This window comes from Oncorhynchus gorbuscha, linkage group LG09, assembly GCF_021184085.1.
Source record: "Oncorhynchus gorbuscha isolate QuinsamMale2020 ecotype Even-year linkage group LG09, OgorEven_v1.0, whole genome shotgun sequence".
Taxonomy (NCBI): Eukaryota; Metazoa; Chordata; class Actinopteri; order Salmoniformes; family Salmonidae; genus Oncorhynchus; species Oncorhynchus gorbuscha.
This window is the reverse complement of record NC_060181.1, coordinates 40,641,164-40,657,950: the sequence shown is the minus strand read 5'-3', so window position 1 is coordinate 40,657,950 and position 16,787 is coordinate 40,641,164. Positions and strand designations below refer to the sequence as shown.

The 16,787-nt window shown below is 45.8% G+C and overlaps 1 protein-coding gene across 2 annotated transcripts; it reads left to right on the top strand.

Moving 5' to 3' along the window:
• The first annotated feature begins 10,602 nt into the window (after window positions 1–10,602).
• On the top strand, window positions 10,603–16,145 carry LOC124042812. Of its 2 annotated transcripts, none has more exons than XM_046360933.1 (2): window positions 10,603–10,839; window positions 14,753–16,145. In XM_046360933.1, exon 2 carries the CDS (start codon window positions 14,820–14,822, stop codon window positions 15,759–15,761), a length of 942 nt encoding a protein of 313 aa, XP_046216889.1. In that variant the 5' UTR covers window positions 10,603–10,839; window positions 14,753–14,819; the 3' UTR covers window positions 15,762–16,145. The 2 variants fall into 2 exon arrangements, with proteins under 2 accessions (XP_046216889.1, XP_046216888.1); XM_046360932.1 differs by lacking the exon at window positions 10,603–10,839 and adding an exon at window positions 11,414–11,892.
• Window positions 16,146–16,787: the final 642 nt, after the last annotated feature.

Genomic DNA, 16,787 nt, shown 5'->3' with positions numbered 1-16,787 from the left:
CTGGGTGGCGGGAAGCTTGGCCCCAGTGATGTACTGGGCCATACGCACTACCCTCTGTAGCGCCTTACGGTCGGATGCCGAGCAGTTGCCATACCAGGCAGGGATGCAACCCATCAGGATGCTCTCTGTGGTGCAGCTGCAGAACCTTTTGAGGATCTTAGGATCCATGCTAAATCTCCAGAGGGGGAATAGGCTTTGCGTGCCCTCTTCACGACTGTATTGATGTGCTTGGACGATGTTGGTTTGTTGGTGATGTGGACACCAAGGAACTTGAAGCTCTCAACCTGCTCCACTACACCCCCGTCGATGAGAATGGGGGCGTGTTGGGTCCTCCTTTTCCTGTGGTCCACAATAATCTTCTTTGTCTTGATCATGTTGAGAGAGGGGTTGTTTTCCTGGCACCTCACGGCCAGGTCTCTGACCTCCCCCAATAGGCTGTCTCGTCGTTGTCTGTGATCAGGCCTACCACTGTAAAGATGGTGTTGGAGTCATGCCTGGCCATGCAGTCATGAGTGAACAGAGAGTACAGGAGGGGACTGAGCACGCACCCCCGAGGGGCCCCCGTGTTGAGGAGCAGTATGGCGGATGTGTTGTTGCCTTTCCTTACAACCTGGGGATTGCCCGTCAGGAAGTCCAGGATCCAGTTGCAGAGGGAGGTGTTTAGTCCCAGGGTCCTTAGCTTATTGATGAGCTTTGAGAGCACTATGGTGTTGAACGCTGAGCTGTAGTCAATGCACGGCATTCTCACATCAGTGTTCCTATTGTCCAGGTTGGAAAGGGCAGTGTGGCGTGCAATCGAGATTGCATCATATGTCAATCTGTTGGGGCTGTATGCAAATTTGAGTGGGTCTAGAGTTTCAGGGAAATGGGGTTGATGTGAGCCGTGACCAGCCTTTCAAAGCACTTCACTGCTACAGATGTAAGTGCAACGGGTCGGTAGTCATTTAGGCAGGATTCCTTAGTGTTCTTGGTCACAGGGACTATGGTGGTGTGCTTGAAATATGTTGGTATTACAGACTCAGACAGGGAGAGGTTGAAAATATCAGTGAAGACACTTTCCAGTTGGTCAGTGCATGCTCTGAGTACACGTCCTGGTAATCCGTCTGGCCCTGCGGCCTTGTGAATGTTGACCTTTAAAGGTCTTACTCACATCGGCTACGTAGAGCGTGATCACACAGTCATCCGGAACAGCTGATGCTCTCATGCATGTTTCAGTGTTACTTGCCTAGAAGCGAGCTTAGGCTTGTGTTACTGGGCAGCTCTCAGCTGTGTTTCCCTTTGTAGTCTGTAATAGTTTGCAAGCCCTGAAACCAATGACTGATGTGGTGTACTCCTCAATGCCATCGGAAGAATGCCAGAACATATTCCAGCCTGTGTTAGCAAAACAGTCCTGAAGCTTAGCATCTGACCACTTTTTTATTGACTGAGTCATTGGTGCTTCCTGCTTTAGTTTTTGCTTGTAAGCACGAATCAAGAGGCTACAATTATGGTCAGATTTGCCAAATGGAGGGTGAGGGAGAGCTTTGTATGCGTGTGTGGAGTAAAGGTGGTCTATAGTTTTTTTCCTCTCTGGTTGCACATTTAACATGCTGGTAGAAATGAGGTAAAACTGATTTAAATTTCCCTGCATTAAATTCCCCAGCCACTAGTAGCGCCGCCTCTGGATGAGCGTTTTCCTGTTTGCTTATGGCCATATACAGGTCATTGAGTGCGGCCTTTGTGCCAGCATCGGTTTATGGTGGTAAATAGACATCTACGATGAATATATATGAAAGCTCTCTTGGTAGATATTGTGGTCTACAGCTTATCATGAGATACTCTACCTCAGGCAAGCAAAACCTTGAGACTTCCTTAGATATCGTGCACCAGCTGTTGTTTACAAATATACACCCTTTGTCTTACCAGAGGCTGCTGTTCTATCCTGCAGATACAGTGAATAACCCGCCAGTTGTATGTTATTCATGTAGTCGTTCAGCCGCGACTCGGTGAAACAAAAGATATTTCCCTTTATAATGTCCTGTTGGTAGGATATACGTGCTTGTAGTTTGTCCACTTTACTATTCAGCGATTGTACGTTGGCCAATAGTACCGATGGCAAAGGCAGATTAGCCACTCGTCGCCGGATCTTTACAAGGCACCCCACGATCTCCTTCCGCGATATCTCCGTCTTTTCCTCCTGCGAATGACTTTAAGTCTGAGCTGCTCCAATAATTTTGTTTTTCTTTGTTGTTACAGCTTTATACCATTTCAACTGTAAAACAGGAGGTTTATGGAAAGCCTGTCCCTGACTCTGGTTCAGTTCTTGATTGGAGTTTGGCTTGCTGTCAAATTATGGTTGCATACACCTTAAGGAGGACAGTACAGTCAAAAGGCACAGCTACTATGGCAGTGGATCGATTCACAGTACAACAGAACCTGCAACATGGAAGCTAAAGGAAAACAAGACGACCAATGTTCCCAGTTCAGTTCCAGGGAGCAGGCGAATTACGTCAGGGAACAGGCGTTTACGTCAGGGAGCAGGCGAATTGCTTCAGGGAGCAGGCGAATACGTCAGGGAGCAGGCGAATTATGTCGGAGCAGGCGAATTACATCAGGGAGCAGGCGAATTACATCAGGGAGCAGGCGAATACGTCAGGGAGCAGGTGAATTACGTCAGGGAGCAGGCGAATACATCAGGGAGCAGGCTAAGCCGTTAGGGAGCAGGCTAATTACGGCAGGGAGCAGGCGAATTACATCAGGGAGCAGGCGAATTACATCAGGGAGCAGGCGAATACGTCAGGGAGCAGGTGAATTACGTCAGGGAGCAGGCGAATTACGTCAGGGAGCAGGCGAATTACATCAGGGAGCAGGCTAAGCCGTTAGGGAGCAGGCTAATTACGGCAGGGAGCAGGCGAATACGTCAGGGAGCAGGCGAATTACGTCAGGGAGCAGGCTAAGCCGTCAGGGAGCAGGAGAATACATCAGGGAGCAGGAGAATACGTCAGGGAGCAGGAGAATACCTCAGGGAGCAGGAGAATACGTCAGGGAGCAGGAGAATACGTCAGGGAGCAGGAGAATACGTCAGGGAGCAGGCTAATTACGTCAGGGAGCAGGCTAATTACGTCATGGAGCAGGCGAATACGTCATGGAGCAGGCGAATACGTCAGGGAGCAGGAGAATACGTCAGGGAGCAGGCGAATACGTCAGGGAGCAGATGAATACGTCAGGGAGCAGGAGAATACGTCAGGGAGCAGGAGAATACGTCAGGGAGCAAATGAATACGTCAGGGAGCAGGAGAATACGTCAGGGATCAGGCTAATTACGTCAGGGAGCAGGAGAATACATCAGGGAGCAGGAGAATACGTCAGGGAGCAGGCTAATTACGTCAGGGAGCAGGCTAATTACGTCATGGAGCAGGCGAATACGTCATGGAGCAGGCGAATACGTCATGGAGCAGGCGAATACGTCAGGGAGCAGGAGAATACGTCAGGGAGCAGGCTAATTACGTCAGGGAGCAGGCTAATTACGTCATGGAGCAGGCTAATACGTCATGGAGCAGGCAAATACGTCATGGAGCAGGCAAATACGTCAGGGAGCAGATGAATACGTCATGGAGCAGGAGAATACGTCAGGGAGCAGATGAATACGTCATGGAGCAGGCTAATTACGTCAGGGAGCAGGCTAATTACATCAGGGAGCAGGCGAATTACGTCAGGGAGCAGGCTAATTACGTCAGGGAGCAGGCTAATTACGTCATGGAGCAGCCTAGTTACGTCAGGGGGCAGGCTAATTACATCAGGGAGCAGGCGAATTACGTCAGGGAGCAGGCTAATTACGTCAGGGAGCAGGCGAATTATGTCAGGGAGCAGGCGAATTACGTCAGGGAGCAGGCTAAGCCGTCAGGGAGCAGGCCAGGCTATATACTAGCTATCTTTTCTTGCCAAGCCTAGAACAAGCTTATGATGACAGTAGGTCGCCACCCAATCCTGACGACACACTAGCCACTTGGAAGACCCAGGTTATGGCAACCCACTCACCCTGAAGAGCGTCATAACTCAATGCTAACAGAGAGACATTCACCACCCATCAACAATACAGGATCACCTGCTGCTAAGGCATCACAACCCAAAAGAAAACATAGCCAGCCATGGAACACCCTAGCTCAGCCCTACACCGCTCAGCAACACACAGCTCTAGCAGACCAGACCAAGCTCCTAAAATGATTGACTTTGCCAAATATCTAGCACGTTGGGAGTTGGTAAACACAGGACTCACACAGTTCGTCGACCAGCCTGAGAGCTTAGGGCATGGCAGTCCTCATTCAACAATGCTACCAAGGGCCTGGACCTCTCCCGCTAGTGAGGAGCTGGATCTGCTAACAAAATGGCTGGGTAAGGAGTCGTCACAAAATGTAAAGTGGGTCGGCTCAGTGAATGTCACTGAATGTCACAGCCCTGAAAAAGCCCTGGGATAGACTGAAGCAGTGTTACGGCTCATCAGTAGTCATAGAAACAACACTCTTCAAGAAGTTGGACAACTTCCCCAGAATCTCTATCGAAGACTATTCCAAGATAATGGAACTTGGAGGTCTTCTGATGGAAGTTAAGCCTGTAAAAGATGGAGACTTACCTGCACTAACTTACCTGGACACTGCATGTGGTATCAGCCTCATAGTGGAACAACTCTCCCACAGCCTTCAGGAAAGATGGATTTCCCATGGTTCAAGGTACAAAAATGAAAACAACCATGGCTTTCCTTCATTCTCCTTCTTCACAAAGTTCATATGCGATGAAGCAAGAACTAGACACGACCCGAGCTTTGCCCTTTCTAATAGTGGACCTGCGAGAAGCGAGTACCCAGCCATGAGGAACACGAGAACCCCTATATTTGAAAACAAAATGGAAGTTGCCACCACTGCTGACCCCAAAACAGTAACCACAGAAAAGAAAGAAGATTGCCCCATCCACAATAAACCACATCCACTCAGAAAGGATTCAGAGCCAAAATCATTGATGAGCGAAAGACATTTCTCAAAAAAAAAGAGAATATGCTTCAAGTGCTATACTTCATCCTCCCACCTGGCAAAAGACTGCACCATACCATTGAAATGTAAAGAGTGTGAGGTGAATGGCACAGCAATGCATCCAAGCCCTGGACAGTACAGCCCTCTGGCTCTATGTCAGAGAACAGCGGGGAGGATGAAGGAAACCTGACCACTGCACCCGCAATCAGCTCCCAAAGCTCCCGTTCATGCTCAAAAATGTGCCTCGTGAGTGTATACCCCAAGGGGCAGCGTGAAAGCCCTGTCAAGCTGTATGCTATACTAGACGACCAGAGCAACCGCTCATTGGCCAGATCGGACTTCTTCAATCGGTTCAGTATTCTGGGCAACCCATCTCCCTACTCTCTGAGGACCTGCGCTGGAGTCATGGAAACGGCAAGAAGAAAGGCGGACAGCTTCCAGATCGAGGCAGTGAATGGAGGGGTAAGCCTAGCCCTTCCTTTAATCATCGAGTGCAGTGAGACCCTCAATAACAGATGAGAAATACCAACCCTAGAGGTGGCCCATCACACCACCCACCTCAAGTCTGTGGCCACCAACATTCCAGAGCTCTATCAAAGTGCCCAGATCCTTCTGTTGCTTGGGAGAGACATTGTCAGAGTGCATAAAGTGAGGCAAAATATCAATGGATCATACAATGCCAATTTTGCTCAGAAAAAAAGCTGAAAGAATGGGAAGCATGGAGGGACTCACTACAGGATCTGAAGCAGCTCCGTTTCCCATGCACTAACACTAAGAACACCCTCTCAAAGGCAAAATGCACAGAGCTAAACTCAGCAAAAAAAAGAAAATGTCCTCTCACTGTCAGCTGTGTTTATTTTCAGCAAACTTAACATGTGTAAATATTCGTATGAACATAACAAGATTCAACAACTGAGACATGAACTGAACAAGTTCCACAGACATTGATTAATGTGTCCCTGAACAAAGGGGGGGGGGGTTGAAATCAAAAGTAACAGTCACTATCTGGTGTGGCCATCAGCTACATTAAGGACTGCAGTGCATCTCCTCCTCATGGACTGCACCATATTTGCCAGTTCTTGCTGTGAGATGTTACCCCACTCTTCCACCAAGGCACCTGCAAGTTCTCAGACATTTCTGGGGGGAACGGCCCCCACCCTCTGATCCAACAGGTCCCAGACGTGCTCAATGTGATTGAGATCCGGGCTCTTTGCTGGCCATGGCAGAACACTGACATTCCTGTCTTGCAGGAAATCACGCACAGAATGAATAGTATGGCTGGTGGCATTCTCATGCTGGAGGGTCATGTCAGGATGAGCCTGCAGGAAGGGTACCACATGAGGGAGGGGGATGTCTTCCCTGTAACGCACAGTGTTGAGATTGCCTGCAATGACAACAAACTCAGTCCGCTGATGCTGTGACACACAGCACCAGACAATGACGGACCCTCCACCTCCAAATCAGTCCCGCTCCAGAGTACAGGCCTCGGTGTAACGCTCATTCCTTCTACGATAAACGCGAATCCGACCATCACCCCTGGTGAGACAAAACCCCGACTCCTCAGTGAAGAGCACTTTTTACGGTGGGCTTATGCCCATAGGCGACGTAGTTGCCGGTGATGTCTGGTGAGGACCTGCCTTATAACAGGCCTACAAGCCCTCAGTCCAGCCTCTCTCAGCCTATTGTGGACAGTCTGAGCACTGATGGAGGGATTGTGCGTTCCTGGTGTAACTCGGGCAGTTGTTGCCATCCTATACCTGTCCCGCAGGTGTGATGTTCGGATGTACCGATCCTGTGCGTGTGTTGTTACACGTGGTCTGTCACTGTGGGGACGATCAGCTGTCCGTCCTGTCTCCTTGTAGCGCTGTCTTAGGCGTCTCACAGTACGGACATTGCAGTTTATTGCCCTGGCAACATCTGCAGTCCTCATGCCTCCTTGCAACATGCCTAAGGCATGTTCACACAGATGAACAGGGACCCTGGGCATCTTTCTTTTTGTGTTTTTCAGAGTCAGTAGAAAGGCCTCTTTAGTGTCCTAAGTTTTGTGACCTTAATTGCCTACCGTCTGTTAACTGTTAGTGTTTTAATGACCGTTCCACAGGTGCATGTTCATTAATTGTTTATGGTTCATTGAACAAGCATGGGAAACAGTGTTTAAACCCTTTACAATGGAGATCTGTGAAGTTATTTGAATTTTTACGAATTGTCTTTTTATTTTACCTTTATTTTTTGAAAGACAGGGTCCTGAAAACGGGATGTTTCTTTTTTTGCTGAGTGTATGTGGGTTTTCAGATGCTTCCAACAAAGCCATTGGTGCATCGACATACATCGGAGCCACTGATGAAGATGAACAAAGTGGGGTGGGCTTTGTTTTGCAAAAAGCCAAATTAACCCTTCAATCTGAGTCTGCCATACCCCGCCTTGAACTATGTGGAGCAGTGTTGACAGTAGAATACTATGGGGTATTGTGTTTAGGCCAGTGACAAAATAATAACTCAATTTAATCCATTTTAAATTCAGGCTGTAACACAACCAAATCTGTAAAAAGTCAAGGAGTGTGAACACATTCTGAAGGCACTATATGTAATATGGCAAAAGTGAAGGCACTATAGGTGATGACACTATATGAAATATGGCACAAGTCATAGCAGCCAAGTCAAAATTAGAAATTGATGAACAGAACTATAGAACATCACGTAACTGCAGTTAAATTGAATCGAAATTTTAAAAAAGTTAATTTACAACGATGCTTTTATTGATTCTAAAAATGATTCTAAAAAGGTATGGAACACAGTTAAGGGCTTACTTGGTACATCTATCTCATCATGCCCATCTAGTGTGGAGGTTGACGGGAGAATAATAACAAAACCAGTTGATATTGCCAATCATTTTGCAGATTTTTTTATACAGAAAATTAAATTACTGAGTAACTATGTAGACCAACATTCTTCCAAACAAGCTATTGTCCAATGGATTGATGATCATATTTTGAGCAACAAGATCTGCTCTTATAGTCTGCAAACGGTGTCAGTGGAGGAGGTGTTAAACCTATTGAAGTCATTACCTGATGGTAAATCTACAGGTTATGGTCTTATGGACAATTTTTTGCTTCGCTGTGCTGCTCCCCAGATTGCAGTTCCTCTGAAATACATATTTAATTGGTCACTGGAAAAGGAGATGTTTGCAAATGTTTGGAAGCATGCGAAACTGTGTCCTATTCCAAAAGACAGCAAAGAACCCATTACTCCTGCCAATAGTTGACCAATTAGTCTACTCCCTACACTCAGTAAGATATTGGAGGGTATTGTGAAGAGACAAATGTGGGAGTGCATGGAAAAGAATGATCTGATTACAGCCAATCAGCATGCTTATCACAAAAACCATTCCACTACCACTGCATTGGTTGACATGACTGACCAGTGGCTCAATACTATGGATAATGGCAAATTTGTAGGTGTACTATTTTTAGATTTCAGTGCAGCATTTGATTTAGTGGATCATTAAATAATTTTGACAAAATTAATGCATTATGTTTTTAAGGAGATAGCATTGAATTGGGTACAGTCATATCTAACTGACAGTAAACAGTCCACCTATATCAATGGTTCATTTTCTGCCCCTCAAGTGTTTAACTGTGGAATACCGCAGGGCAGCTGCCTTGGGCCACTTCTTTATTTAATATATACCAACGACCTTCACTATGCCTTAGTTGAAACTCAAGCTACTATATTTGCAGATGATACTACAATTTATGCAGCAAGACAATCGGTTCAACAGGTACAGCAGGCTTTACAAGGAGATTTGGAGAATATCAGGAAGTGGGTTTGCCAAAACAAACTTGTTTTAAACACCAAGAAAACCAAAGTTATGTTGATCTGTTCAACTAGGAAAAGGCCAAAACAGCATGGGATACAATTAAGTATGGGAGGAGTACAAATTGAAGAAGTTGCAGAAACCAAACTATTGGGAGTGCAGCTAGACAACTGGTTATCATGGTCGTCTCAAATAACTCATCTATGTACAACAACAAAAAATATTAAAACAGCATGCATAATCAGAAGGATAGCTAAATATTTACCGGGGAAAATTCTTCAGCAAATAACACAAGCATTAATTGAGAGTCAGGTGAACTACTGTTCGGTGGTCTGGGGAAATGCATCATCAAGTGAAGTTAGGAGGCTGCAGAATGCACAGAATAAAGCAGCAAGGATTGTTTTAAGGTGGAGATATGGTTCTTCTGTTGCAGTCATGCGCAGTAGTCTTGGTTGGTCATCAATCGACAAGATAATTGGGGAAAAAACATGCTTATTTTATTTCATAATATACATAATTTAAAACGGCCAAGTTCTCTTTACAACGGTATTCAGTTGGTAAGAGACAGAAATTCCGTAAATACTAGGAATAGATTGTCCACTATCTATGCGTTATCCAGACAGAAAAGAGAAATAGGCAAAAGAACATTTCAATTTAGAGCAATAAAGAAATGGAAACATTAACTGAGCAAACTAGAAACCTTTCAATATATAAATGTAAAGATTATTTTTTCAACAATTTAAATATAATACCTAGAAATGTTGTGGGACTATAGTAGATGAAGAATCAATATTTTTTAGCTAGAGTATTTATTGGGTCATTATGCTAGTATATTATGTATGTTTGTAATAGTGTATTATATGTGAAAATGTGTTTGTATTATAAATTGTATTTTAATGTTTAAGGACTCTTGGAAGATTAGTCCAAATGGGGAATAAAAGAGATCCAAATCAAATCAAATCAAATATCTGACTTTGAAGGACTGAATCCTAGTTGGGAAAATGTCCACTCTGCACTAAGTTTTTGTGCAGATTTTGCATTGATGTCAATAGAATTGTGTGAAAATGTAAGTAACATACTTATCACATACTTAAATGTGTCCCTAAATGTCACTGTCTCTCTCTCCCTCTCGCTCTCTGCACCTTCATTTTGATCAGTCTTACCTTAGCTTCAGAATACAAACAATAGAATATCAGTTGATTGACCTCAACCTGACTGAATCAAGACTGTTACCTATAGAACTCAGTCCCTCAGAAGTTACACCCATCCTCTGTTGACCTCTCTAGGCTCAGAGAGGACCACTCTTGGTCCAGAGTTAAGATAATTGCAGTTTATAACCTAATGATTATGATAAGTGGCTAATAATAAGGCCCCATTAGGAGTACTTTTAATGACCGCTTTTATCTCTCCATCTCATTAGTCCATGGTGATTTAGCAGCAGGTCTCGGGGTTAGGGGCTGCAGGAAAGCTCATTACACACCATTAGGAGCAGGCACAGGGGCTGGAGTGAACCCCATGGATACCCTCTTAGCTTTAGGCTGAGACTTAATCCTGGTTTTGTTTATTCAATCATAACATTTGAAAGACGGGGAAGGTTATGTGAATTATATTAATCGGGCCTGACCGACCACAATATCTAGAGGACAAAGCCGTTTTATTTGACTTCCAACCGAGAAGAGGCTAGAATAATTGACCAGAAATATGCACTCTTTCACTCTCCGTGATGCATTCCAAGGGGTGGAACATCTAACTAAATGTAAGGGGGTTCGTTTTATGTGGCGTGTCTTGGTCGATTTGACTATCTCTGTTAGAGAAGAGAAAGCTGGAGGTCCTCTCAACTCTAGTTCTCTGTACAGTATCTGCCGTTATGCATTGTGGTGTTGTGAGCTGACAGTATAGCCATTGGTCGCTCCCCTCGGCCACTGTCACAGTAAGGACTGGTGTTACTGAAGATGAAGCTGAACTGAGGGAAGTGGGTCATTACTTGGGGCTGTGTAAAAATCTAACAAGGTCTTATTCGCTAGGTAAGTCATGCTCTTTTTATTAAATGCTGGCGTGTGAGATGGGTGGTTATGAGTTTCCTCGGTTGCTCTGTAACCGAAGCACAATATTTATTTACCGCCCCAGGGGACCTCGCGGATGACCATGCGTCTGAACATTTGGTTCACATGCACCGCAGCACGCGCTCTCATTGTTTCTTTTTGTATGCCTCGCAATGTTTCTATTTTTCGGCCTTGTAGCTATCTGTTTCTCTATATCGGTGTCCTGCTCCACGGTTCTGTGTTCAGTTTTGGAAGATGGAGATGATTTTGCATGTGACGAGGCCGCGGGCGGCCGATGTGTTTGATGTATTTTTCATGTGCTTAGGCTACTATTGAACGATGGGGAGGAGGGGGACAGCCTGGAGGTGCGACACTTGAATGGGGATGTTGTTGAAGTGGAAAGGGTTTGAGGGGGAGATGGGGTGAAGGGGGGGCGAGGGGGACTTTCGCTCTTCTGCCGCCAGCGACTGCATGTCAGGGAATGGGGAGGGAGTATACTTGCAAAGTCTGTCTGATGTACCATACCTCCCACCCGAAAACACACTCACACTCAACACAGGCGTTCTCTATGATCTAATACCGACATATACACAGTCGTCAGTTTAAAGCGACACAATGCAACAAATAGCAGTTTGTCTCACTTGACAACAGTGTGAGCATTTATTGTAAGTAACATTTGAGTAGCCTATAAACAATTGTTCGTTTGTGGCATATACTTTTCTGGTCGTACCTTCCCTTTAAAAAACAAGGATAAGATGAGATATTCCAATGTCATTTCTGCAGCACTCTTTCTGCTCACATCTTTCTGAAGTTTCCCTTCTACCTTCCCTGCCCAGTTTAAGAAGTGAGTCATTGGGTAGGCTAGCAGTCCATTCTATCAGAGCGCTAGAGAGAGCGGATGGGATGGATAGAGGTTCTGGATAGAGCGGAGGTTAGTCACTGATAAACATTAACGTTACATAGGAGGGTGGACGGATGGTGAAATACGGAGGGCGCCGAATCTAGTTCCTCTACGAAGCACTTGTCTACCAAACGGTAAGACAAGGCCCTCCTATGAATCAATTCACATATTTGTCAATCAGAATTATTGTGTAACCGGTGAATGAAATAAGTAATGGTAAGGTTGTTTTGTATGAGTGGGAGAGAGGTCATCGCTACGACCGAGAGAGGAGAACTCGGATATGGGGTGAGCTGATAGCGCTGCTGCTATAGGGCTATGCTATTACGTAACGCACAGTGGAGATTCATTCATCTTTATATTTAACTTCATAAAACCGCGTTTTTTACCACATCTGTTTATCTCAAACCATATTACGTGGTCTATGTAGGATAATATTACATCTCGACGCTTTATTGTCGTGAGATCTATAGCCTATAATAGTCTATATGCTTTCATCGAGCATCGGCGTTCGTTCATAACATTTCAAATCTATTTCAGAACGAATTAATAAAAATGAATGTTCAAGCATTATGCTGTGTAGCTGCAAAGCAGGTGGTGTATTGAGAACAAACAAACGCATTAGAGTAATGGTGCATCCTGTAGTTGACAGCGTTTATGCTGTGTAGTTTAACATAAGCTAAAAATAGGATGGAAATGCGTTTTATTGTTGGGCTATTGCAGGAACCACAAACCAATAGAAAACATAAATTAACATATTATATCTCATCACCTAAATGTCATTTTTACTTGATAACTTAATGCTCACTAATCGAGCGTCAATATTTACATAGATGCCATTGGCGCGCACGACCCTGAAACGTTAGTTGCTGTCCTTCAGCGGAACGTTAGTTGCTGTCCTTCAGCACAACGTGCCTGTGCATCATGGGACAGAGCGGAGAATGAGTGACAGTACCCCGAAGTCAGGATTAGAGAAATTTCCATTCAGAGGAGACATGTAAATATTTGATGGTAATATAAGTGGAGTGCAATCGGACGCACTGAGCAGCTCCTTTTTACCATATTAGAAAAATAAGGAATAGGAGTGATGCCTAGAAGATTAACTAGTATTAGGCTAATCTAAAACATATTGTGAGTTATTCAGCAGCATACAGGACTGAATCAGGAAACGAGGCGGGAGTTATCAAATTATAGCATGCAGATTTATCTAAATTGTAGGCTAACTCAGGGATTAGACTTGAAACAATTGCTTTAACTAACTTTCACCAGAGGAGCTAAATGCCTTTTATGCTCTCTTCGAGGCAAGCAACACTGAAGCATGCATGAGAGCACCAGCTGTTCCGCTCTCCATAGCCAATGTGAGCAAGACCTTTAAACAGGTCAACATTCACAAGGCCACGGGGCTAGACGGATTATTAGAATGTGTACTCAGCATGCTCAGATCAACCAGCAAGTGTCTTCACAGACATTTTCAACTTCTCCCTGACCGAGTCTGTAATACCTACATGTTTCAAGCAGACCACCATAGTCCCTGTGCCCAATAAACTGTAGTTAACCTGCCTAAATGACTATCGCCCTGTAGCACTCACGTCTGTACTTATAAAGTGCTTCGAAAGGCTGGTTATGACTCACGTCAACACCATCATCCTGGAAACCCTAGACAATCTTAACAGCACACCACACGGCCCTTTCACACCTGGATTAAAGGAACAACTATATGAGAATGCTATTCATTGACTGCAGCTCAGTTTTCAACACCATAGTGCCCACAAAGCTCATCACTAAGCTAAGGACCCTGGGACTAAACACCTCACTCTGCAACTGGAACCTGGACTTCCTGACGGGCAGCGCTCAGGTTGTAAGGGTAGGCAACACACACCTGCCACGCTGATCCTCAACGCTGGGGCCTCTCAGGGGTGCGTGCTCAGTCCCCTCCTGTACTCCCTGTTCAACCACGACTGTTGCCAACACCATCATTAAGTTTGCTGATGACACAACAGTGGTAGGCCTGATCACCGACACTGATGAGACAGCCTATAGGGAGGAGGTCAGAGAACTGGCAGTGTGGTGACAGGACAACAACCTCTCTCTCAATGTGAGCAAGACAAAGGAGATGATTGTGGACTACAGGAAAAGGAGGGCCGAACAGGCCCCAATTAACATTGACGGGGGTGTAGTGGAGCGGGTCGAGAGTTCCAAGTTCCTTTGTGTCCACATCATCAACAAACTATCATGGTCCAAACATATCAAGACAGTCGGGAAGAGGGCATGACAACACCTTTTCTGCCTCAGGAGAATAAAAAGATTTGTCATGGGTCCCCAGATCCTCAAAAAGTTCTACAGCCGCACCATCGAGAGCATTCTGACCTGTTGCATCACCGCCTGGTATGGCAACTGCTCGGCATCTGACCGCAAGGCGCTGCAGAGGGTAGTGTATATATCAATGGGGCCAAGTTTCCTGCCATCCAGGACCTCTATACTAGGCGGTGTCAGAGGAAGGCCCAAAAAATTGTCAAAGACTCCAGTCACCCAAGTCATAGAATGTTCTCTCTGAAACCACACGGCAAGCGGTACCGGAGCGCCAAGTCTAGGTCCAAAGAGCTCCTTAACAGCTTTTACCCCCAAGCCATAAGTCTGCTGAACAATTAATCAAATGGCCACCCGGACTATTTTTATTGACCCCCCCCCCCACCACCACCCGCCCTTTGTTTTCACACTGCTGCTACTCGCTGTTTATTATCTATGCATAGTCACATTACCCCTACCTACATTTACATTTACATTTAAGTCATTTAGCAGACGCTCTTATCCAGAGCGACTTACAATGACCTCGACTAATCCGTACCCCGCACATTGACTCGGTACCGGTACCCCCTCGTTATTTTATGACATTTTTTACATTTTATTTACATTTTATTAACTATACTTTGTTGGTTAATGGCTTATAACATGTGACAAATAAAATATGATATTTTCTGTCTCTCCTTTTCTCAACAGTGAATCTCAGTCAAGGTCAAGAAGAATTGATTCTCGGTCAAGAAGAAGTGAGTTTCAGCAAAGAAAAATGCTTCACCAGAACCGACCCGTGAATCCCCAGTACAGAGGCCAGGGAGGCGGCTCCTCCTCACTGCGGATACTCAGCAACAACAGCCAGCCTCAGGAGGGCAACAGGAAGCAAGGCAAGAAGGACGGCAACTTCAACTTCCTGGGTCAAGATGATGACATCATGATGCGAGGGGACGAGAACCGCAACCAGGTACGTCCTTGTAACCTGGGCTTGTTGGGCCGCGACCAGCCCCACCCTCCCCCCTCCTCATCCTCTTCCAACCACTACGGTCCGGGGCCCCTGTCTCCACTCTCCCGCCTTCCCTGCTGGAGCCCCATGGATCCCCTGCCTGAGATTGAGAGTGGAGACAATGGGTACAGAAGAGTCCCCCCCGACGGCGCAGAGGAGGGCAAGATGCAGGAGGAGATGGGGAGGATGAGCGATGACGAGAAGGAGAAACAAGAGCTGAGAGGAGGCAGCATGAAACAGGGAGTGGTGGTGGAAGAGGAGGAGGTGGAAGTGGAGGATTCAGAGGAATGGGGCAACAGCGACTCAGAGTTTGAGTTCAGGTCCAGCGGCAGCCTGTCCTCTCTCAATATGGAGAGTGGAGGCGAGGGGGCTGGGATGGGGGGGTGGGGCAGACTGGGGAACAGCCTGCTTGACGGGGGAACGTTGTCGGACTCGGACACGGACTGCGGTGAGCTGCCTGAGCTGGAGGATGCCGTGTGGACCCTGAGGGACCGCGAGCGCTTCAAGGCCCAGGAGATGGAGAAGCACCAGGTCCAGCTCACCATGTACCGCAGGCTGGCTCTGATCCGCTGGGTTCGCACCCTGCAGGGCCGCGTCCAGGAGCAGCAGAACCGCCTCCAGTCCAGCTTTGACGTCATCCTCGACCACAGGAAGGAGCTGCTGCGCATGGGTGCTGGCACCACTGCAACTGCCACCGCCAGCCAATCGTAGAGCAAGAAGGAAGAGCGGAGGCCATAACAGGAAGTGGTCACTAGCAGAGACAGGACAATCTTTGAAGGGGAATACAAAGGCATTGTTGCCATTGGCGATGGTTAATTTAGCTTATTTTGTCCCAGGCTTAACTTTCCCTGAACTAGACAATCTCCAAGCCTCCTCTGAGATTTGACTCTGTTGTGGTGTTTTAATAAGTGGATAATGCAGTTTGTTTTGTATTTATTGGCGTCCTACCCTGTGTCACTTTCCAAACATATCCACGTCACCTTTCTTCTTGAGAGCCAGGATATCTTTTTTCACCCTAATTCCGCCAATCTATTGAAATATCTAAAATATTATATGAGAGTTTAAGAGTTGAATAAATGTTCTATATACGTTGTAGACTGTGATATTTTATTTGTTTCTATAACTGTGATATAATCCATGCCAAAAAATATTCAAAGTACAACATATGAGGTGAAATGTTTCTTCTCCAGTGGCATAATACAATTGTTTTAGAGTTATTTGCGTATCGATAGTTGATCATTTATAAGGTTAGGATGTTGTTGGGATTTTACTAGTCTATTTGCACTCTTTGCACAGTATAAACCCCACATCAATGTTAGGTCAGCATACAAAGAAAAGTGTGGATTAGCAGCATATGAGAACAAGTAGGCTATGTCAGATAGCTTATATTGAACACATGCTAAACCTAAGCTATAGGCAGTTTATTTAACATACACTACATCACAAAAGTATCTGGACTGGTCCCCCCTTTGCTGCTATAACAGCCTCCATTCTTCTGGGAAGATGTTGCAGGGTGTCCATTCAGCCACAAGAGCATTAGTGTGATCGTGCACTGATGTTGGGCCTGGCTCGCAGTCGCCGTTCTATTTCATCCCAAAGGTGTTCGATTGGGTTGAGGTCAGGGCTCTGTTGCAGGCCAGTCAAGTTCTTCCACACCGATCTCGGCAAACCATTTCTGTATGGACCTCGCTTTGTGCATGGGGGCATTGTCATGCAGAAACAGGCCTTCCCCAAACT